This window comes from Camarhynchus parvulus, chromosome 2, assembly GCF_901933205.1.
Source record: "Camarhynchus parvulus chromosome 2, STF_HiC, whole genome shotgun sequence".
NCBI classification, from domain to species: Eukaryota; Metazoa; Chordata; class Aves; order Passeriformes; family Thraupidae; genus Camarhynchus; species Camarhynchus parvulus.
In genome coordinates, this window is record NC_044572.1 from 41,517,721 (window position 1) to 41,541,019 (window position 23,299).

At 37.3% G+C, this 23,299-nt stretch overlaps 1 protein-coding gene across 1 annotated transcript in view; it reads left to right on the forward strand.

The window, feature by feature from the left end:
* STT3B (STT3 oligosaccharyltransferase complex catalytic subunit B) overlaps positions 1-22,792 on the forward strand; it is a 51,139-nt gene extending 28,347 nt beyond the window's left edge. The window contains exons 5-16 of the mRNA XM_030966803.1: positions 1,544-1,643; positions 6,108-6,206; positions 7,721-7,867; positions 9,804-9,852; positions 11,432-11,586; positions 13,203-13,414; positions 13,505-13,692; positions 14,181-14,352; positions 16,701-16,874; positions 17,844-17,957; positions 18,968-19,180; positions 21,140-22,792. Coding sequence (XP_030822663.1) covers positions 1,544-1,643; positions 6,108-6,206; positions 7,721-7,867; positions 9,804-9,852; positions 11,432-11,586; positions 13,203-13,414; positions 13,505-13,692; positions 14,181-14,352; positions 16,701-16,874; positions 17,844-17,957; positions 18,968-19,180; positions 21,140-21,220 — 1,704 coding nt within the window. The 3' untranslated portion in view covers positions 21,221-22,792. The remainder of the gene's footprint in view (positions 1-1,543; positions 1,644-6,107; positions 6,207-7,720; positions 7,868-9,803; positions 9,853-11,431; positions 11,587-13,202; positions 13,415-13,504; positions 13,693-14,180; positions 14,353-16,700; positions 16,875-17,843; positions 17,958-18,967; positions 19,181-21,139) is intronic.
* Positions 22,793-23,299: the final 507 nt, after the last annotated feature.

Here is a 23,299-nt window from a genome sequence, read left to right on the forward strand (position 1 = left end):
AGGTAAAATAAAAGAGGCTTTACATTGAAGCAATCCTGTAGGAGTAATAGCATGTCTCCACTCTTTTTGCCAATCTGTGAGGATGCCTCAGTTTTGTTTGAAAAGTTCCGAAGTGCATCTTCAGTATAATTTTCAGTGCTTAGATTTGGGTTCATATTTTGATAATTAGGGATGCGGGTCTCTGGTCCATGCAAACTGCAACCTCCTTCATTCAAACCTTTCCCTGAATTTGACAGTTTTCTATTTGTAAGTTTGAATTCTATTCTGTCTTACCTGTCTTCAGGTACATGTTTTCTCCCATTAAATATACTTACCTGTGTAAAACATGATACTTTATCCAAGTAATTAGGTACTAGGATTTTAATAATCTGAATTGAGTTACTAGAGAACTTAGATTATTTTATTCTACTTGTTTCACATTGTCTGAATTGCTTACCATAAATTTTGAAATGCTGGGGTTTGTAGTACTAGTGTCAAAAGACAGTAATCTTGGCCTCATGGTTTTTTTAGAATTTGTTCTATAGAACATAGTCATTTGGGTTTCTTTTTGGATTCTAGGGCTTTAAAAATAGCTACATGAATATAGACCCTAAAGTACAATTAAAGTGAAAACCACATTAGCTACTGCATGCTAAAAATGAAGATCTAGGTTAGGCATGGTGCATATGGGAGAAGTCTAGACTGTAATATGACAAGAGGACATGTTAAAATACAGATTGTCTAGTCAATATGAGCCTTTCTAAATACGTTAGAAATTTAGATAGCACATTGTAATGATAGCTCATTAAATCCTCACTGAAACCAGCAGTCTGTTAACACTGTAGTGTTTCAGTTCTAAGTACACCAGTCCTTTTCAACAGCTCTTGTTGCCACAGGTTTGCAATGTCTATAACATTGTTGTATATCATTCCACAGCGCTCAGTCCTACTTTCATGTGCATCCATACTCTTCCTTTTGTTAATTTCCCTACACTGCAACTGGCTGCTCTAGTCCCAGAGTTGTGCTTCTGGAGGTGCACCTTGCTGCCTTTCCCCTCTCTAGCTGGAGATAATGTTCCCTGTCCTTGGCAAAAAGTGCATGGTGCTAAACTTGTCAAAAGAAAATTTTGGATCCTACGTGACATCATAGGATATCCTGAGCTGGAAGGGACCCACAGAGCTCATCAAAGCCCAGCTCATGGCCCTGCAGATCCTACCACTGCCTTGTGTTGCAGCCTTCACCATTGGGAAATGCCTCCAGCATAACATTCTCGTTTGCCAGTATGGCCAGATTAGCTTGGAAGGAGGAGATCCGGGAAGGGTAGCCTAAGAAATCCATCAGCCTATTTCAAACACCTCTGATATGTGGGCTTTATTGTGGTTTGTTTTTTCTTTTATACTATATATTGAGAAGGATTCTAGTGGTATTAGTAGTAGTTCTGACTGCTTGTGTGGATGGGCTATGTGTTTCCTTGTTAGACCATCAAGATGTGTAAATCCACCATGAGCTGTCCTAAGAATTTGCAGATATTTTCAGATCTAATTTCCTGTTCCATTTGTCTTAGGTCTCTGCATGGGGTGGTTATGTTTTCATCATCAACCTTATTCCACTGCATGTGTTTGTTCTGTTGCTGATGCAGAGATACAGCAGGAGAGTCTACATTGGTAAGTTCTGTTCATTGCAAAGTCATTCTCAAGTACTTAAAACATGAGATACAAAACACATCAGTACAATAATTTTGTATCAAGTGGGTGTTAAGTAATTGCATATCAGATTGAGTTGTTTTAATTTGATTACTGATTATAGTCAGTTATTTTCTACAATATGGAAATAAGAAGTTGAAGCATACTCACTCACACTTCCAAAATTTCATATATATTGCTACTAATTAATTTTTCCTTTCTAGTGCATGGGAAAGAAAAATGGGTGGTTTGATGTAAAAGAACCCTATTAATACCTTGTAAATATGCATTACATATGTGCCTTTAATAATGTTTTATATTTTTTTCTTTTCCAAGTATATAAAACAATTGGTATTCTTAAAAGTTATAGCAGAAATTATGGAAACATTTAGATAAAGACATAAGAAATTTTGAGCAGCCATGTAAGTTTTAGATCACTGAGAAAAGGTGTGCACAGTAAGAGTCTGCCCACTCTATGGGAATCCTTAAAATTGTATTGGATTAATTGGCCAGCCTTCCTTCCAGTTTCAGGAATGTGTGAATAGGGATCCTGGGAGCCTAACTTTTTTATTGATTTGCCTGACATTTAAATACTGTGTAAACTGTTTTTACTGACACTTTACCAATAAAATCAGTTGGCCATGATGTAGGTGTGTGAATGGAATAATTAGTAAGCAATTCAGGTATTCAGAGATTCAGAAGTTACCTGGAACACTTTTAATGTGAAGCCTTTACCATAGGTAGGCAGAGAACATAATGTGTGCTGAAGCGTAATCACAAAGTGCTTCATATTTGTAAATATATTTTTATTCCTCATTTTAGTACTGTTTTATCTTTGTATTTTCAATTATTTTAATGCTTTTTTTAGTCCCTGCTAGAGAAATTACTTCAAGTACATATATGTGAACCACTATATATCACAGTTGCTTAATTTACTCAAGTTCAGTTTTGAATTTTTGTTATCAAAACTATAAATATTGCTTCCATACTTCTTTGCTACTCTATGTAATTAAGAATTGGAAATTCATTAAAATTTTAAAAAGAGAGAAAGAAGAAGTTCTAACCCATCTTAGAATTGTTAGTATTAGTTAACTTCTTCATTAACTACTTCTTCCTAACTTGAGGGGAAAGTAATTTATCTTGTTTTCCATTTAAAATTGTTTTATTGAATATTTTCATTTTCTGATTTCTATGAATTAGGCCAGAGAAAATTAGATCAACTGATTATAAAATCCTGAAGCAATATGGTAGCCAGAAACAATAAGGAATAAGTGCTCTTGCTTTTTCAGCTTTAAATTAACTAGTCTTTGAACTCATGTGGGAAAAATAGTACTGCAAGTTCATAGGAATTAAAGGGTTTGGCAGATGTTTGTTTTGCAAATAGCTGCAGTGTTTTGAGATGTTATTGCCCTTCAGCAGTGAGGGATATGTGCTGCCATGGAGCTGTCAGAATGAAAATGTGATCAGTGCTCTCTGTTTCATTGCAACTGCTGTCTTAATTTAAGCTTTCATGGGAAGCCCTAGAGAAGTCTGTACATCTCACACTACTGTGTCATTTCTACGTTTGTTTAACAGGATGTTTTTGTAAAACTGGTAAGAATGTTCAAGCGCTTCTGAGAGGAAATACAGGTGTGCTTCACCTCCAAACTATTCAGATAGGTAGAAGAGTTTACAAAAGCTCCTGGAAGCAGGGAGAATAAAGATATTTGGGGAGTTTCTGTTGCAATTGCTACTGTGCCTGCAACAGTCTTACAATTCTTAAAAAACTTACCATGTGCAGCTAAAATTTTTGAAAAATATTGTCAGCTGACAATAGATAGTAAAAGCTACATACTTTTTACTGTTATGGAGAATTTTGGGGGTTTTAATCTCTAGATTAGTTGTTTACATTTATTTCAAGCTACCATGAGCCATTTTATAAAGGCTCTTTGTGTTAAGTTTAATCCAACATAACATAAATGTATAGAGCAGTATTTGTCAGAATGAAATTTTTAAACATAGTGGTGGATTCCTGGTATATATTTCTCATAAGAGTGTTCATACACCAAGGAAAAGGTTAGTGGGACATGATTGATATATCTGGGAATGTAACTCAGAATCATGTAATGAGTAAAAATTTCCAGAATGTAAAGGGTTTGTCAATTTTAAAATATTTTGGGGCTGGAAGGCAGATGACTTTATTAGCCAGATAGCTTCTGACCCATTTGGCGTCAATAATGATGATGCTACCTCCATCTGAATGCTCAAGCTGTGCTTTTATAATTTTTTCATCTTGACAATGGCTAGTGCCTTTCATTCAGATCCTCTAGTTTAATCATATGAACAAGTCCAGTGTATTAACAGAGAGGTGAATAACTTCTTTATTCAGATACAGCAAACATTGATACTATATTCTATCATTGTAGTCTCTCTTTAGTTTCTCATATGTTTAAAAAATAAATGGTTTTACACTTGGAAGGGTATAGATTTATGTTATATTTGCACACTTCAATTTTATAATTTTTCGTACAATTTTTTTAGGTTATAATTAGCAGAATATTTAATAAAACACATGAGGATCTTCCAGAATTTAAAACTTCATTTCAATAATTCCTTGTTATATGTCTTGTATTTTATCATTAAAACAGTGAACATATTTATATCAACTACTTCAGTGTTCTGAAATTTAGGATTGAGTGTTTGTAATCCATTAATTGAAAGAATGTGGCCAGTATATGATTATACTCTCCAGAGAAGCTTTTCAGTAGGTCTTTCCTGTGTTTGTGTGGTGTACTGCAAATTAAATTCTTTGTAAAATGACTTTATCCATAGTAGGTCAGAATGATTTTGTTCTGGAGTTGGTCAAAGTTATAACCATAAGAACAGCATGCAAGAATCAAAATTAACTTCTTGTTTTTGCAAAGACTGTGGGAACTGTAGGATATAAAGGAACATTAAAAGTTTGTGATGCTATATTGTCCTGATGTTTCAAAGTTCCTAGAAAAATTGTCATGTTGTGTAAATTACTTTTTTTTAAAATTTTTTCAGTACCAGGCACTATATACCTTTTTGAAAGAAGTGGGAGTAAGGGATTGGGATGAGGGTGGGCAGTGCACATAGCAATATAGCAGTTGCAGGACTGGGCTTAAAAATGGCGATTTACAGTGGTCTAACAAATGTGAAATGTAGTGATTTATGCCAACCATTGAACTTCCACAGGATGGCAGTGTTGTAACAGTTGCATGGTACAGTAAATGATTTATGTTGTAGTGAATTCTTCAAAAATTGAGCTTCCTACAGGAAAAATGCATTTCAGTGACTTAAGAGGGCATAGGTGAGTAGCTAGGCCAAGCTGTGCAATACAGGTGCTTGAAAGAATAAACCATCCCTTCTGACTGGTTTGGAACTCAGACAGTGCCCTGGGAACATAATCCATTAGTGAGACCACAAAGGTACTATGGCAATGACACCACTGCTCAGTGATGCACTCCTCAGAACTGACCTCATGGAGGTTACTAAAGGGCTCCATGAGAACCGGGATCTCTTGGTAAGATCCAGGTTATCTCTAGCCAGACAGTGGTTTAGGATTTGTAAGAGTATTAAAATATAACATGTGCATTATTGCTGTTTCCCACTAAAGGAGCAGAACTTCATTTGGACTTTAGGTTGGCTGGTTACTTCAAATGTAATCAGCCTCATGGCTTTTCAGATTTGGTATTCTTATTTTCCCCTTCCATCTCTTCTTCACCTTGTAATATTGAGGACCAAAACCCCTTTCAAAATAAAGTATATGAATGTTAATGCATGTACAATGAGAATTCATATTAATAATAGGAATTAATGATGCTCTTGGCCTCTCTTTTCTGGGGGATTATAAATCCCCAGCGTTGATACAGATCTATCAATACATATGCTTAATATTAATTTTTAATTCTATTGTTGTTCAATTTCTTGCCTTCCCTCTGTTCTTATGTTAAATAAAGAACAATGGTGCCTGTTTGCATTTTCTAAAGAAGTAGTGGACTCTTAAATGTTTTGCTTTTTTGAGGTCTAGTCCCTTTAATTTCTCCTCATATAGAAAGCTTCCTATGTCACTTGTTATTTGAGAACTCTTTCTACATCCATGACTCTCAAAACCAAGATGGGAAACAAAAACTTTTTACAAGCTGAAGAATCTTAGGTAAATGGCTTATTTTCCTAGGAGGAGATAAAACAATGCAATCTGAAAGAACAGTACTCTGATACATCCACTAAAATGGGTTGCAATTGACAGCTTTATTCTAGTCAGTGAAGAAAAAATAATTAGGATGGCTGAAATATTTAGCATACTACAGTTCTGTTTTGCTGTCAGTGGAGTTAGGGGAGAAGGTGGACTGCTCTCTGAAGATGAAGCCAATGCTTTTTCAAATGTGTGTTAATTCTGTTCCCATCTTTCTCTTCCCCTCTCCTCACATTTTTCTCTCCTAGCATATAGCACTTTCTACATTGTGGGGTTAATATTATCGATGCAGATACCTTTTGTGGGATTTCAGCCAATTAGAACAAGTGAACACATGGCAGCTGCAGGTAAGAAAATGAAGCTTCTGCATCCAACAGGAAAACCTCAAACACTTGCAGCTTTGTTTCCTCATATTAGAAAAAACACCGGATAACAAAGCAAATTGTTAAAGAAAGAGGTACAATTTAGTGTTTTTGGGGAAGTTTTCTTTCCAATTGACACAATATCCTCTTTTTGTGTGAGCTAATGGAGGTAAAATGCTTCCATAAGACTGGATCAATTAGTATTCTGACAAGCACTTACTTTACACATTGGTAATCTCTGCTAGTTTGCAATACAGTGTTGCCTTCACACGTTGTACAATTGAAATATTCCAATGTACAATAGAAACATTGGTAACACAGTTTTTACTGAGCCGTTTGGTTTTAGAGTTGATAATCTTCTGTAATTTTTCAACGCAGGCTAAATACAAATCACTTAAATTACTAATCAGGAGGGTGATTTTTAAATAACCGTTTTCAGTCGTGTTTGGAGTTTTTTGATTTCTTTAAGTTGATTTTTCCATAGTTGTTGGCAGTCAGACCATCTTGATTTCTTGACAGCAATAACCTCTGCTAACAGTGAGTTTAACTGCATGCACTGTTTGTGTGATAGAGTCCAGTTTGTTAGATTCCCCAAGGGTTTTTTTTAAGTTCGGTCACTTACCAGAATGTATCTGGGACAGTGATGGGACCATCATTAAAATTTAACACAAAAATACTTTCAAAATGGAGACTTGCAACAATCTGAATATAATGGAAAAAGAAAAAAATTACCTAGCCATACTCAGTTTCTGAAGATTTTTTACATTTATTTAGTGAATAGAATTTTTCTTTCTCTATGAGCTCAGACCTAGTGAATTTCATTGTGTACCTTGAATTCTTTGTTAATTTGAAGACGATACACTCCTGTTCTATTTTATTCCTCTGCCAGCCAGCATTAAATTTTGACTTTTGAAAGGATTCATCAATGGATTGATCTCACTATATACCGTGAAATGAATAATAACTGAAATACCACGTCCAAGTTCTGGGTTTAATGTTAAACTCTGAACATCCTTTTTGAGTGTGTCAGGCGCTTCACCATTGAATTCTGGTGTTTCAACACTAACTTTATATAATTCAGTTGACTTAATACTAACTTGGTTTGGTTTTTTCTTTCATTAATTCCTCCTCTTTTATTCAGTAACTTAGTTTGCATACATTTCTGTATTAGCATTGTGTGTTGCCTGAAGTCTGTCTCTTAATTTTTCACCACATCTAGCTAGGTACGTTAACCTGTATTCTTGTCAATCAATGCAATCTGCTTTTAAGGGAATTCTCTCCTTTAGAATATTTTATCTCATTGGAAATTTCTGGTTTTGCAAGTGTCATGCCTGTTAAGTATTAAAGGTTATTTTTCAGAAAGTTATGTTATACTAGTTTCTAGATGTTACGGTGTACCCATGTTTATTTTTCCAATTCAAATATTGGCAAATATGCTGGTTGCTTTAACAGGTGTACTGCTTTTGAGCATTTAAACAAGAACTTTCCTCTTTCCATAGGTGTTTTTGCACTGCTGCAGGCTTATGCATTTTTGCAGTATCTGAGAGACAGATTAACAAAGCAAGAATTTCAGACATTGTTCTTCTTGGGCGTCTCACTAGCTGCTGGTACTGTATTCCTGAGTGTCATCTATTTGACATACACAGGTAAATAAATGTGAAACTCATTTACCTTCACAGCTTGTAAGCCAGATGATCAACATTTGGTTTAGCCTAAAGTAGTTGTTTCAACATTTTGGAATATTTAGCAGCAGTTTTATTTTTGTTACTTATGATATCATAGTTCCAAAAGAATTCTTAGCATCTCTGTTTCAAAGTCTTCTAAAACATGGTGGTTTGATTTGCTTTTCCATGCGTAAGTTAGCAAAGTTTTCAGACTGGCATATCAAAACAAAAATTGGCTTCTAATCTCAGCATGCAGCCAAATATGTATTCAGTTGTAGTTCTTGGGAAGTGTTGATTTCATCTTCTGAAATTCACTGATCAGTATCCCTGCTTCATCAGCTGGAACAGGCCTTGTTCCCCCAGCTTCTGACAGGCTGTGTGATCTGGGCTCCTGACCACCTCACAGCGCTCTGACCTCTCTAGATTTTCTTAACGCTCCTCTTGCACAAGAGGGTGCCCACATCTGGACCCTTTATCCCAGCATGTGGAAGAATGAGCTTCAGGTTTTGGACTGAAATCCTGCCTGCCACAAGGCATATCAGCCACTCCTTTCAATTTAGCACAGTTCCTTTTGGCCACTGGGATATTTTTACTTTCTGTGAGCCAGTGGTTGGACCTCGACCCACTATGTACTACCTTGAGCTTGTCAGGACAGCCAGTTTTCAACCAGTCAAATGGTCTGTTTGTCCTATCAATTCTTCTTCAGCTATTAATGAGCAACGAAGAAAACATTTATCAATATATTTCAGGAGGCTGTGTGCCATGGTTTTTCAGCAGCTCAGGTTACTGCCCTGTAGGTTCCCACATACAGCTTCCTGCTCTGCGTGGAGGTGCAGCAGTAGCCAGTTCCCAGGCATCAGGCACCCTCATGACCCAGGTGAAGATGATGGGTAGCTCTCATGTTGGCCAACTCTTCCAGCACCCTCAGGTGAAGGCTGTCTGCATCCAGAGAAGATCATAACCAGTATTTTCCTGTGTGCTGACAGCTCCTTCTTCATGTGCACATAGTGCATTGGCAACAATCTTTTCATCTGAAGACTGAAGGGGAAAATATGTCTTGTATTAGAAAGTTAACCACAATATTTAAATGTCTAAATTAGATACTAAAGTAACCCTTCAGTCAAATTATACTCATTTTGACTATAAGATAGAGGGAAGATTTACTTAGTCACACAGAAAAACTTGGGTAATAATGAAAGGATTTAACCTTCTCTTATTTCTCCTTCACTGTATCTGTCTTCAGGAGGAGCTGAAACAATTGCAAAGAAAGCAGAAATAAAAATTTAGGAATCGTCTTAAAACTTTTAATAATAATTTTTATCTTTCATCTAATAATTATACTGTTTCTTTTCATCTTATCATATTCAACTTACCTAAAAGCCTTGTTTCACCAAATAATACGTAAAGCTTATCAGCATGTCTAATAGCAGCTTTTATATTCCATGCTACAAGTAGATTCACCAGGAGAGAAATAAAGGGAAACCAGCATTTCATTTAGTGTTTGTGTTTTGGCTATAGAGTGCTCCCAGTTTCCTGCTCTGACATTTCAGAAAAATGAAATACTTTCTTATCAATTATGTTTTCTTTTTCTCATACTACTTCACAGAGTATAGTTTGCTATCTGTCATATTATTTGAGATATATTTTGCATTGCTTTGACTTTTGAAAGTATGTGTGTCTTGATACTCAGATTGTACTTAACAAGTACAATGTGATCCTGTAAGTGTGTTCTAAAACCAGCTTGCTTCATGGTTGGTGGATTTTATAGCCTGCCTAATGCAGTAGGTATGGTTCACATATATTACAAGTTCAATGAAAATTTCTTTGGGTTTATGTTATAACTTGAGGGAGTAGAAAAATTATTTCATTTAAAAACCTAGGCAGCAAAAAGGTTTTTCTTCCTCCTTCTCTTTTTCAGGTTATATTGCTCCTTGGAGTGGCAGATTTTATTCATTGTGGGACACTGGGTAAGTAAGGATATAAGATTTAGATATCGGCAGCATTTTACTGAAAACTAATAATCATTTCCTCTCCTCATCCCCAAATCCATGTAGTATTTCAGTCAAGGAGAATCAGTTATCTAAAGAGAGTATTTGTAGTAGCTGCTTCGTGGTCTTTACAACCACTTCACTAATTTGTCTGTGAAAAGTCTTGCTTCTTTGCAAATCTTTGAATATGTAATATGTTGTTTCTGTATGAAACTGTAGTATGAAAGCATGAAATAACTGAAAGCTGTGCCAACACTTGAGTACACATTTAAAAATTACTAAGAGCCTTAGACTATTTTCGTTGTGCAATATTGCACAAAATCACCAAAATGTTGCACATATGATCTTGCATGTTGCCTCTATATTACATTCATACATCTGTTTTTTATATACAGATGTCCACTCTGAACAATTGTTTTATTAATCTGTGTTTTCACAGGTAAAAATATTGTTAATCTTTTGTTTTAGTTAACCTTTGAAAATACTGTGTTGGATTCTTTAGTCAGCCCAGAGAAAAGGAATAAAATGGAAACTATTTTTCTCAGATAAATATTTTAAAGTGAAATTCAGTTGCTAGACTTTTTTTAAGATTTAAAGCAAGGATAGAACAACTTCAAACTTTGTGCAGTTCAGACTTTTTTTCAGGCTCCAAAATCCAGCTCATACAGGATTCTGTCCCAGCTCTATAATAAATGTGGTAGAACAAATGTTAGTAAAGAAGCCTCAGATTTACTTGAGGAATATATAGATTTTGTTCTTTGCCTGTCTATATATATGTATACACATATATATAAATATATGTCTATTCAGAGCATTAAACTTTTGAGGGCTTGTCTACATTAGAAAAACATATTGTGTTAAAACACACAATACAGTTTTGAATGAGAACTAAATCTCAGTGAAGAAAAGGACATATGTTTGATACCTCACCATTCAATCATGGTAGCCCCCTAGATTAGGTCCATATATATAGTTGTCTGTAATATAGAGCACAGTTTTGTCCTTGTCTGCACTGAGTGTTTGACCTGTTTAGATGACATGTGTTTGCAAGTGTAGACAAGGCCTGTTTTCTTCAGTATCTGAAAGAATGTGGGTGCATCAGTAACTGATCTTGTATTTAATACTCTAACTTTCTTTACTAAGAAAATGAAGATATTCTGTGTAGAGGTTTTGAAATACAGTGTTGAAAATTTAGGAGATTTACTGGCATTGATGATTCAAAAATGTAGTAAAGGTGCTTCCATAGCTGTGTTTCCATTTTGGTGAATTTGGCTTCATATTTAGCCATAAACAAATGAAACATCTATAATTTTAATTGTCTTAATTAGTATGGAAATAATTGTTGTTTTAAATAACTATACACCAAATGCTTCCTAGATACAGTAAGGCCTGGGGATTTCTTTGGTATAAGAGTTTCATCAGATTTCCGCTGATTAGGGCACTTGCCATTTAGAATTGAAATGCTTCCTTTGAGATGAATTTCAGAATTCCTAATGTTTGCAGGTTTTAATAATTTTATCTTTTCAAAATAATTTGAACTGAATTTTTTTTAAAAAAGGTATGCGAAAATTCACATCCCGATCATTGCCTCTGTGTCTGAGCATCAGCCTACAACATGGGTTTCCTTCTTTTTTGATCTGCATATTCTCGTGTGTACTTTCCCAGCAGGGCTGTGGTTCTGTATCAAAAACATCAATGATGAAAGAGTCTTTGGTAAGATAAAATATTTTTAAATTATTTTGAAAAAGTTTGCCTTCAACTTCATTTTACTTTGGTTTTGTTTGCTCAAAGCTGATATGTGGCTTGTTCTAAAATATGGTTTAAAAGTGATGTGTTTAAAGGTGATTATTAAGAGTTGCCTGCACCCAGCAGTCTTTAAAGCAGTTTATAAAAGTGCAGAGGCTGCTGAAATGGTGATGGAGTGTAGTCCCAGGAGGTGGGATGCAGTCATTTGTTGTGTTCAGTTCTGCAGCTGGAGTTGCATGTTCTGGTGGGATGTGGTTCCACAGTACAGGTTAGCCAGAAGAACAGCTCTGTGCAAAGGCAGAGTCCCTACTTTGGACGTCTGGCACTCATCCCATCACAAATTATTCAAAATGCCCTTGCTTTCCAGGTTTTCTGCTATTTTGGTGAACAAAATCTCTTGCTTTGGAACAAGTGCTAGATAAGGCATAAGCCAGAATGGAAGTGTGGGGTCTCCCTATGTCAGTGACAACTTTTTTTTTTTTTGTGCAAAGCTGTATTGTGAAAGCCGCCTTCTGATTTTGAGTGAGGCTTGTAAGCAGTTGTAACCCATATGGAGGAGTGAAGATCAGTCAGGTCTTGGACTTTTACAGGGACAGGAGGCTCCAGGCTAATATAGCTGCCTCTTAGGCAACCTAAGACATGTGTGGGCAGTATGAATGTTTACAATGAATGTTTGTCAGCTTGCTTTCAGCCTCCTACTGAAGGCTGCACCTTCCATTTAACACAGCTTAAAGAAACCTATGAGTGAGGATGGAAAGCTGTACTGCCTCATCACAATGTAGAAGATATTTACATGATGTAATCTGATAAATCAGTGTCACTTGATCTCTGTGGCAAATCTTTCGCAAGAGGATATTGTTAAACTGTAGCAGATGAGTCTACCACAAGGACATCACTATTGGATATTCCCAGTCAGTGTATACAGGATTGTTTGGGGGTTTTTCCTTTCTAATAAATGTGTTCTTAATATTTTGTAGTATTCTGAAAATCTTGATTTATATTTTGTGGAAGACAAAGTGGAGGTAATACTGTTCAGGAATACTTACTTCAGAATAGGGCTCACAATATCATGTTATTCATCTGTATAGAATTATAATGTAGACAAGCCCCCAATTTGTCCACAGATACCTCTAACTTAAATCAAAATTTAATATTTATGTGAAATTGTAACACTTCCTTTTGCTTTTTCAGTTCTAATAACTTGTTTGGTCTAGAGCTGTTTGATTTTTTTAATCAAATGAAATTACCTACTATTCCAGTAGCATTGTTGGTGTATAATATTAAATTTCACTAATAATGTATCTTCTGACACATTACTAATGAATATTGAAAATGGGGTTGTGTTATTGTTAACAGTTGTGGAGATGAATCTCAGGAAGGGTTTGAGGCTTTAAAGGGATAAACGTTAATTCAGCCGTATGTCTGTACATTAAAAAGCAATGAAATGCAAGATGCACACTCAAGCCTTTATACACACAGATGCTCAACCCACTTCCAGAAGCAGTTTTATGGAGAGCGTGTACGTGTGCAGTCAGAGTGAGTGTTATTTTCCAAGTGTCACCATTAGCTGTGTTTCCTCGCAGTTGCTCTGTATGCAATCAGCGCTGTGTACTTTGCTGGAGTGATGGTCCGCCTGATGCTCACTTTGACTCCAGTGGTCTGTATGCTGTCAGCAATTGCTTTCTCCAATGTCTTTGAGCGTTATTTGGGTGATGATATGAAGAGGGAAAATCCACCAATAGAAGACAGCAGTGATGAGGATGACAAAAGGAACCCTGGCAACCTGTATGATAAGGTGAGGGGAGGAAGCAAGAGTTAGAAAATTTGGGTTCCAGCGTCAAGGATGATAGACGTTGCCATAACAGATACATTTCTGTTTGTTTAGGCAGGCAAAGTGAGGAAACATGTGTCTGAGCAGGAAAAAACAGAAGAAGGGCTGGGCCCCAATATCAAAAACATTGTGACGATGCTGATGCTGATGTTGTTGATGATGTTTGCTGTTCACTGTACCTGGGTAACCAGCAATGCATACTCCAGCCCCAGTGTGGTTCTCGCCTCCTATAACCATGATGGGTAAGTAAGGTCTACAGCCTGAAGTTTAAAAGCCTTTTTTACTGCCATTGCATTAGCAATTTGCTTTGCCTTCTTTAAATCACTCCTTATTATAGAAAGGAATTGTGAACTGAATAACAAATTATTCATACTCTAATTTTTAAAAAGATACATTTTCTGAAATATTTAATGAAATATATAAAAATAATCCTACCCAAAGCCAATAAAAATCACGGTTTAAAAAAAGCCTTGAAGTGAACTGGGAAAACTTGTTTAAGAATATATATTTGACTGGAAATGCATTTAGTCATGTCTTCAAAAGTAGTCATGTCTTCAAAGCAGTTCAGCTTCTGGACATTCAGCTGTCAGAGGGTTCAAACTTGTGACAAAATCCCTCAAAGGGAGCTGAACTCCTAAGAAAACCCTTATTTGTGACCCAGACTTACCATGGTGCAGTTAATTTGTTGGTAGCATTTGTACAGATGCAAATAAAAGGAGCTGTTTTGCAGCACTCGGAATATCCTGGATGACTTCAGAGAAGCCTATTACTGGCTCAGGCAGAACACAGACGAGCACGCCAGAGTGATGTCGTGGTGGGACTATGGCTATCAGATAGCAGGAATGGCCAACAGGACAACCCTGGTTGATAACAACACTTGGAACAACAGCCACATCGCCTTGGTAAGGATGGCACTTTTCTAGGGAGCAGAAACACCAAAATGTTTACACTGCAGTCCAGTAGGAAATGGCAGATGTCTCTTAGGGTGATTAATATTAAGGAGAGGTTGCATAGAGTGAGAAACACAAATGTGGAAGCGACATACTTCTTTCATTTGTTAAAACTCAAGTATAGGGATCAATTTTGCTTCAGAGTTTTCATTTTGTTTACTTGGAGCTTCCAAAAAACTTCCACTTCAGTTTCTCTTTATTTTGGGGGAGGATAGACAATACCTGAGGTAACCATTCCCCTTGGGATTCATGCTGTAACAGCTGGTACCACTGTATTACTGGCCTATCAAAGTAAGGATCCTTGCATTTCAGCAGTGTCACTGCTGAGTGGATTTCTGAATGGCATGTGAAAACTGACCACAGGATTTGACAAATTTTCAGACATCTGAGAAATCACAGGAAGTGATTATTTATGACTAGCTGTGGAAGTGTAGCAGACTTAATGCAATTCTGGCTTCTCAAATTTGCAGATAGACAAAGTGACTGCACCTTTAATTTCTTTCACTTCTGAGGAGTAAGTTTAACCTTTGTATGTGTGCTTAAGGCAGGGTGTTAGTGTTGCCTGTGGTTACAGGGCACCACCTTGGGCAACTTGTGCTCTGCAATGACTCCTCATCAATCACATTTCTTCCCAGAATGTTTTGCTACAAGGGCAGGATGGGGGAAGGGCTCAAGAAATTAGGATAATTAGGATAGTTTTTTGTATTCTTCCTGTCTTGGGTCAGTAGTGAGTACAGCTGTGGACCAGATCTGCCAAAAAGCAGTGTACAAAGCCAACAAATTAATGAAGCAGTGCTTTGAGAAGAGTCCCAGAAAATGTGTGTTGAGGGAAGAGATCTCACACATGCACACTTTTTACAGGGCAGGAAACTCACATTCAGCTAGAAGCGAACTTGAGAAATTGTACTGATGGTGTTAATATCAGTCTAATGTCAGTCAACATGCATTGCCATGTATTCCGAGGCACTTCTAATTTGGTAGGTGACCTGACAGCATTGGGTGTGTTTTAATGGACACTCAGCTCTGATACCTGTGTGCCTCCCTCTGCTACAAGAGGTAGAAATGCAGATACTGCATCCAAACTCACAGTTTCTTGCAGGACAAGGTGCATCCTGTGAATAGAGACTGTGGAAGTCATCTGTGTTGCGTAAGCACAGTAAGCACACACATTGCAGCAACTGGCTATAATGGCTTTCAGTAAAGAATTCTCTTGAGTATGAGTGATGCATTGTCAAGTTCCATTTTGGAATGAAGACTCCATAAAGGGGGACCCAAGCAATAAATGTGTGTTGTGGCCAATACCTGCACTTGTGCTGTAAACAAGGCATGCCCTGGAGATGTGTCCAGATGATTTTCTCCTGCACAGAGATGGAAATCTGGCAAATAACATCACATTAATTAGGATAATGGCCAAGAAGCTGAGGTTCTTGGTCTTATGACAGCTTGCTGCGTAAGCTTAGTGCTCTCTAATTACATTCTTAGCTGAATGTTACCAAGTCAGGTGCAGTATTATGTATATTGTAGTTACTCCCTTAGACTACAGCAAAACCTTACTGTGCTTAAGGACAAAAGCTTCAAGAGCAAACAAAATTGCTGAACTGCATGCCAGTTACTGACCAAATTCTTTTAAGTGTGGGAAGTGACCAGGATACAAGAGATGCTGGATACTCTAAAAAGCTCTAAAAAGTTTTATTCTGACATTTTCTCCGTGTAGATTTACCTTGAATTCAGTGCTGAGGGTGCCTGTGTGCTACTTAGTGCAATGCACAATGGCTGCTTTATTAATGAAGGACAGCTCGAGGAAAAAACAAATCACATTTCAAATAATTTGTACACTTTGGGCTGTGCCTAAACCTTTGAAAATAATTTGTAATTAGGTATTTTCTGCAACTTAAGCTTTTGGTAATACAGCTGTGACTTCAAGAATACATAGGTGCCACAAAAGGAAAACCCTTGTTGCTACATTTCATACCCAAAACACTTCTTTCAACAGGCAGCACTCCTATTATAGAGGAGAAAATATTTCAGTTTAGGCTGGGCTTTTGTGGTTCTAAATATTCACAGTGGGTTTTCTTTATCTAGAATGAAAATGTTGGCTTTGGTTGACAAGTAGACATTAGAGAATCACAGAACCACAGGCTGGGAGTGCAGTGGGTCACTGGTCCAACCTCCCTGCTCAAGCAGGGCCATCCTAGAGCACATGGCACAGGATTCTTGGGCTTTGGTCTGGCTGTATTGATCTGTGGAGCTGTTCCATAGGCAGCTATGCAGAAATTTAAGATATTTTTGCAATTATACAGGTGGGAAAGGCAATGTCATCAAATGAGTCTGCAGCATATGAGATCATGAGAAGCCTGGATGTGGATTATGTTTTGATTATTTTTGGTGGTGTGATTGGCTACTCTGGTGATGATATTAATAAGTTCTTGTGGATGGTGAGAATAGCAGAGGGGGAACATCCCAAAGATATACGGGTAAGTGGAACCTCTACTTTCTGGTTTTTTTTAAAAACCCTTTTATTTATGTTATCACTTGTCTGGGAGTGGTCACTACCGTGGAGGGAAATCTCTACTACTTAATTGCCATTTTATTTGAAACATGTGCTGGGGTTGTTTTTCTAGAATAGTAGGAGTGCAGTGGCCTGTAGCCCAGTTTCTTGCAATGGCTTTGATTCTGAAAGGTCAGTAGCTTCAAAAGCTTTTCACGTTTATGCATGATACTAAAAGTAGGATTTTCTTCCTGTAATTCTTGTCTGTATGTCTCTTTGTGCATCATCACAAGCTTGAAAAAAGTAGGAGTGTTTAGACTGTTTAAACAGCATTACAAATTCTTCAAACTCTGTAATAGCAGGAGACAAGTGAAAGTGTTAATATTGACTTATGTAGAGTTTAAGCTGTTCAAACACCTCTGAGATTGCAGAAGTCTGTAGTAATATTTTCTTAAGCCTAACAAAAACTCCTAGATATTGAGCACCAGCTTAAGGGAGTAGCCCATGTGCGTACTTTCATCTTGTACCTGAGATGAAAATGGCAGAAATTGTTTAAACATGGAGAATATATGAAGTTTATAGTGACCCTGCAGATCTCGTGTATTAACAATAAAAAGTGTTCATTGCCTTTCTGAAGAATAGATGCCCAACTAAATTTTACAGTTTGAGGTAACTTTTCCAGAACCACTTAAAATGATGTGACAAAACTTCTAACAGCACAAACTACAGATTTAGGAAAACTGATCCATTGGGGTTTGGCTTATAACCAGGTAGTTTGCAACTGTTTCACCTTTAATGAGCACCATTTCTTTCATTTTAAGGTTACCTTAAATCAGCTTTTAAACAGTAATAGCCTGTTGAGATTCTTAGGTGTCTTTCTGTGGGGAGAGGAATGAGAAATTCCCTTAAGATTTTAGTTTGCATTGACTCTTTGTATCTTCTTTTCTCGTTAAAGGAAAGTGATTACTTTACCCCTCAGGGAGAATTCCGGGTAGACAAGGCAGGCTCTCCAACTTTGCTGAACTGCCTCATGTATAAAATGTCCTATTACAGATTTGGAGAGATGCAGGTTAGTGCTACCTTCTTCTGAATCTTAACAGAAATGTGAGAAAACAAATATTATTTTGATGTATATTCTATCTTTTAAATTAAGCATTGCTTGTTGTAGCAGAATCTGCAGTAGGAGTGAGCTTTACAAATTAAAACACCTCCAGTCATGGTCTGCTGTTTATAACCTTTAGCAAAAAGCATTTCTGCTGTTAACCCACACTTGTACTTCATTTTTTGGTGTCCTTCACATTGCCCCACATGAGTATCTTGATTGCACTGTGGTGTGTGCTCACTAAAGCATCAACTGTGACATTTTGGAGAGCTTTAGATTTATTTGTTGTAATAGCAACATGCAAGTGAACTATTGCCTGTTTAATGTCTGTCAAAAACGACATTATTTCCTTCCAAGTCACGTCAGTGCATAAAACAACACTACACTGTGTAGTAAGGGCAGCAGTTGTCACTCCCCTTTGGGAGCACCAAACACATGGATGGAGCTAAACCTGTTTGGTCTTTTCCTTTCCTTTTCTTCCCTTGTTGCCCCCACCAGGGGCCCTTCCTTCTGATGTATTCGCACAAGAATTCTTTTTTCAGTGGATTTACTTGTAACACAGTGGGGCCAAATTTAACTGATAATTGTGAACTACTTCTGGATTATATGGAAAACTGTGGAAGTCCAAATAATTGCAGTATAGACAAGAGCAGAAAGGCAGCAGCTCTGCTGAAAAAACACCACAGGCTGCTGCAGCTCAGACTGTTCTTTGGGTTGTTTCATCTCTGAATGCAGACAGGGTAGTTTTGCTGAGACATTAAGTACCGTCTCCTGTGACAGCTGTAGGAGTAAGAATGAATTTGTCCCTTAGGATATCAAAGGTTTTTCTGTGTAGTAGAGCAACCAATGCAAGAGAAGTGTTGCCCTTTGACTCAGGCCAGCTGAAGGCATTGCCTTACAGTATGAAGTTTCACAGTTTGCAGTGATTGGTGTTCTGGGTTTTCTCTTGAACTCACATGCAACTTTAATTTTTATAGCTGGATTTTCGGACACCCCCAGGATTTGACCGTACACGCAATGCGGAGATAGGCAACAAAGACATTAAATTTAAACATCTGGAGGAAGCCTTTACCTCAGAGCACTGGCTTGTTAGAATATACAAGGTCAAACAACTAGACAACAGAGAGACACTGGATCACAAACCTAGAGTAACCAACATTGTACCGAAACAGAAGTATTTGTCAAAGAAGGTGGGTTCCCAGTGAAGTAACTGAAAGGGGTCAGGAGTTTATTTTTAACAGTGAATCACACAGCTGGTGAATTATATATTTCCACTAGCCAGAATGTTATGGATACTCTTCTTGTTAGTGTCCAATATCAGACCTGCCTGCTGGTAATAATTGTTAATTTACTGTCTGCTTAACTTAAAAGCATGTGAAGACACAAGGCTAGATTTTTTTTAGGCAGAATGCTGACTCGACATAGAGTGTGTCACTGGCTGTTACAACTCTCAAGTCTTTATGTAACTGGAAGTATAATCTCTAAAGTACATCAATTCATGTTTCAGTAATTATGGCTCACTAAATGTGGAAGTTGCTTTCTGACTTTGTTTGAAAGTAGTGATGCCTAGAAGTTTACAAATGGCAATTTTGTATGAAATAAATTAAATATGAAACTTTTGTTGATGGAACTTTAGTGTCTGTCTGCTTACTGCTTGAAGTCATCTTCACGGTTTTAAAGTGTTTGTTGTGCTGCCCTCCTTCAGCCTATTAAGAAAGGCCTGTTCCCAGGGGAGTTGGGGAGACTGTTAGCAGCCCTCTCCTTCACAACATCTGTTTTCTATATACCCAAATAGATGTTGCAAAAGGAGCTCCAGAGCCATGGCTAACAAACTAGTATAGGCAGTAGACTTAAACTGTGTCACGGAAATACAAGTAAAGAACATTCTCTGCAAGTAGAGAATGTTAAATGTAAACATGCTTATCTGTGTGATTTGATGGGAAGTACATAAAATAAGGCATTTGGGAGTTGCCACTGCAGGTAGACATATCTTGAAATGATAAGCTTTATTGTGCCTGTCATACACTTAACATTGTAACTTTTGATCTTTAATGACAAGCAAGGCTGTATTTGTCTATGATAGATGCACTGACCCCACTTGAGCCTTGGAAGTGTAAGTTTTCTGTCTAGAAGTTGATGCAGTTTGTGAAGGCTGCAGTACAAACAGGCTGTACTTCCCCTTAAGAAATCAGAGAACCAGGGAGAGCATGGGATTTCTTAAATACAAACTAGGATTTCTTAAATACAGTCTGAGGGCTCCTCAGTAGCCACAGTTTTTCAGTAGTTGCTTCCTTACTGGAAATTCAGTCCATCTCCTGTCATGTTAGGAAGGACATTGTTGAACCTCAGAGATTCAATGTATCTGAATATTACATATTAGTTTGTATCTATCTCACTTTATTATGATCATGTTGTTGGTATCATGTTCATTAAATGCAGTTTTTTAAAATAATAATAGACCCTGCTGGTAAGCACAGCACAGTGCAGCAATGGTGGGAGCTGCCTCCTGGCAGGTGTGTTGAATGTACAGTTCCACCTGCCACAATCTACGTACACAAATTTGAAGTTAATTTTACCTTTGACCAACATTAATGGGTCCCCCTCATTACTACCTAAAAAAAAAAAATCTAAAACAGGCTGATAAAGGAATGTACAGGAAGTGCTAACTAAGCAATCTACAGACCAACAGCAGAGTTTAGAAGACTAAAATGGGATTGTTCAGGCTTTTTTCTTATGAAAAATGCTGCTTTGAGCAAATACTTCTACCTAACTTTTAAGAAGATAAAATAGTGCAAAAGATGCAAGAAGGTATTTCCAAACAAAACTAAGACTTATGTCAGTTTTGCTCTTTGGGCATATTAGAATTTTATCATATTGGTTAATTATTAATTCTGCCTCAGCATATGCTTTGAAAAGAATTCTACAGATCTAGTAGACAGGGTTACAAAAGCACATCTTGTGCAAAAGCAACTGTTAGGCAGGAATTAACAATCCAACATTAAAAATAATAACTGGATAATGCCTAGTTGAGGGTTTAGCATTTAAGCTCTTTAAAATCAATCTAAAGCTCAGGCATTGAATGCACATCATGAAACCGCTGTCAAGACTAAATCATTAACTAATACCTGTTGTTCTGTTTTTCTTTTTAGACCTCCAAAAGGAAGCGTGGCTACATTAAGAATAAACTAATTTTAAAGAAAGGCAAGAGACCCAACAGGAAGACAGTTTAAACACACTGTTCTGATTGCTAATACGAAGCAGTTGTCCTTGAGATAACCAGTCTTTGCCTTTAGCTCAAATCATGTTTCACAGCAACATGAGGGTACAGAACCATCATTGGTCCAGATTATTGTACAAAATTTTCAGGCAATGTCTGATTAAAAATATTGGCTTATTGAGAACAGCTGTTTTAGATTTGTAATGTGAAGCAAGACAGAGCTGCTATCCAAGTCTAGCAGCATTTTTTTATTGGTACATATTATCCTTCAAATCTGTTGAAAATTTGGACTGACTTTACCAAAGAACCCTGTAATTTGGTCCTTGGCACATGCATTACTTGTCAATCTTTTCTGGAGAACACTGTTCAGCTGAATAGCAGCAGTATGAAAACTGGAATGGTGACATCTGAAAATGACTCTTTTTCAACAAGAAAGAGATGGCAGAGCTCTCTCAAATTCAACTTTCAAAACAAGTTACTCCCATGATTATTTTTCAATGGTTTCTTTCAGTGTCCTTTTACTCTTGCTGCAGGCTGGTTTTGAGCTGGAGTGTAAGAAGCAAAGTTGCAGTTTTCACAAGAGGTGACAGGACAGATGAATTGGACAAGCTGCTTTTGTTCAACACGGGATTGCAGTATTGCTGCCTTACACTGTCATTTCACAAGGTAGACAAGGCAAATCTTGCACACTGTAGATACAAGGGCTAAATTTGTAACCTCCTGAAAGATCTGAAACGACAGTAATGAATGCTATAACAACATACAGCTGAGCACCATGGAGCTGCTGGTGCTTCAGAACAGAAATTAAACTATTTTAGGTGAATGTTTACATTGGTAAAACAAGTATAGCCTGGTTACTGGGGAAAAGAAGGTTGATAGGTATACAAACCCCTTTTCTGTGGCTATCAGAGGTAGAAGATTTGCAAACCTCTTCAGCCCTCACTGCCTTTCTGGCAAGGGTGGAAGTTTTTCTGGAAATCTGTTTCTCTGCATTTTATTTGGAGTGCTTAAATCAATTGAAGAAATTCCTGCTCTAGTGCTATTTGCTTTGTCTGTCTTTTATACTGGTTCGGTTTGGGGTTTTTTTTAAGTGGTGGAAACTGTCAGATTAAATGCACTAAAATATAAATGGAGACTGAACGTGTTCACTTTCCAGATATAAGGAAACTTTATACAGACTTGAAATTTTTCTTTAATTACAATGAAAGGGTTTTCTTCAGTTTGTTTTCCTGCCACAGGTTGTAACTTTTTATAGAAACAAATCTTGCATCAATAACTTGATGTAAAATGCAGAATAGTATGTACCTTTCATGAAGAAAATGTAAATTTACAGTGTTCTGTGAGAATGTTACTGCTGACTTCTTTCCCAAGGTGTAGAATATTTTTTTGATTTATGAACTCATTTTTGACTTCAGTGGTTTATACAGACGAATATTACAGCTGCAACATTTTCACAAAGGTAATTAAATCTGGATTTCTGGCCCCTGTCGTTTGGAGATTTCATTTTATTTTGTTGCTTTAAAGCTCAATGCAGACCAGTTGTCAACTGTAGGGGAAAATAAAGTTAATTCAAGTTTTGTGTTAAGGCTGTTGTGTCAGTTTTGTTGTGATTAACTTGGTAACATGTTGTTTGTAGTCCTAGTCATAAATTAAGACATTGGAATTCCATATTGCAAATCTCCTGACTTCACCAAGCTGCTGTAGTGAAGCCACAGCATCTTCTTAACTCCCTTCAGCTTAAACTAAGCCAAATCCAGGGCCTCTGCTATGAGGAAATGAAAGTGGCTGTCATACTTCCAGGAAAGAGCAGCCTGCCTTCCCAACCACACATTGCAGCAACTCCTTCCAGCATCTGGAGCTCCCCAAGCTGCTACAGCTGCTCACCCACCAGCAGAAGGGCTGAGTGATGATGTGATGCACGATTCCTAGTTGTGCTGCTTCCCAGCCACTCTGCATCCTGACCATGGGTGAGAAATAAGGGATCTAACATTTGGAAGATCACCTGAAAGGCAGCAGGACAGAGGCTGCCAGTCAGTCTGTGGCTTAGCAGTAGCTCAGCCTTGTTTTAAAAAAGGAAATACAAGATTGCCCT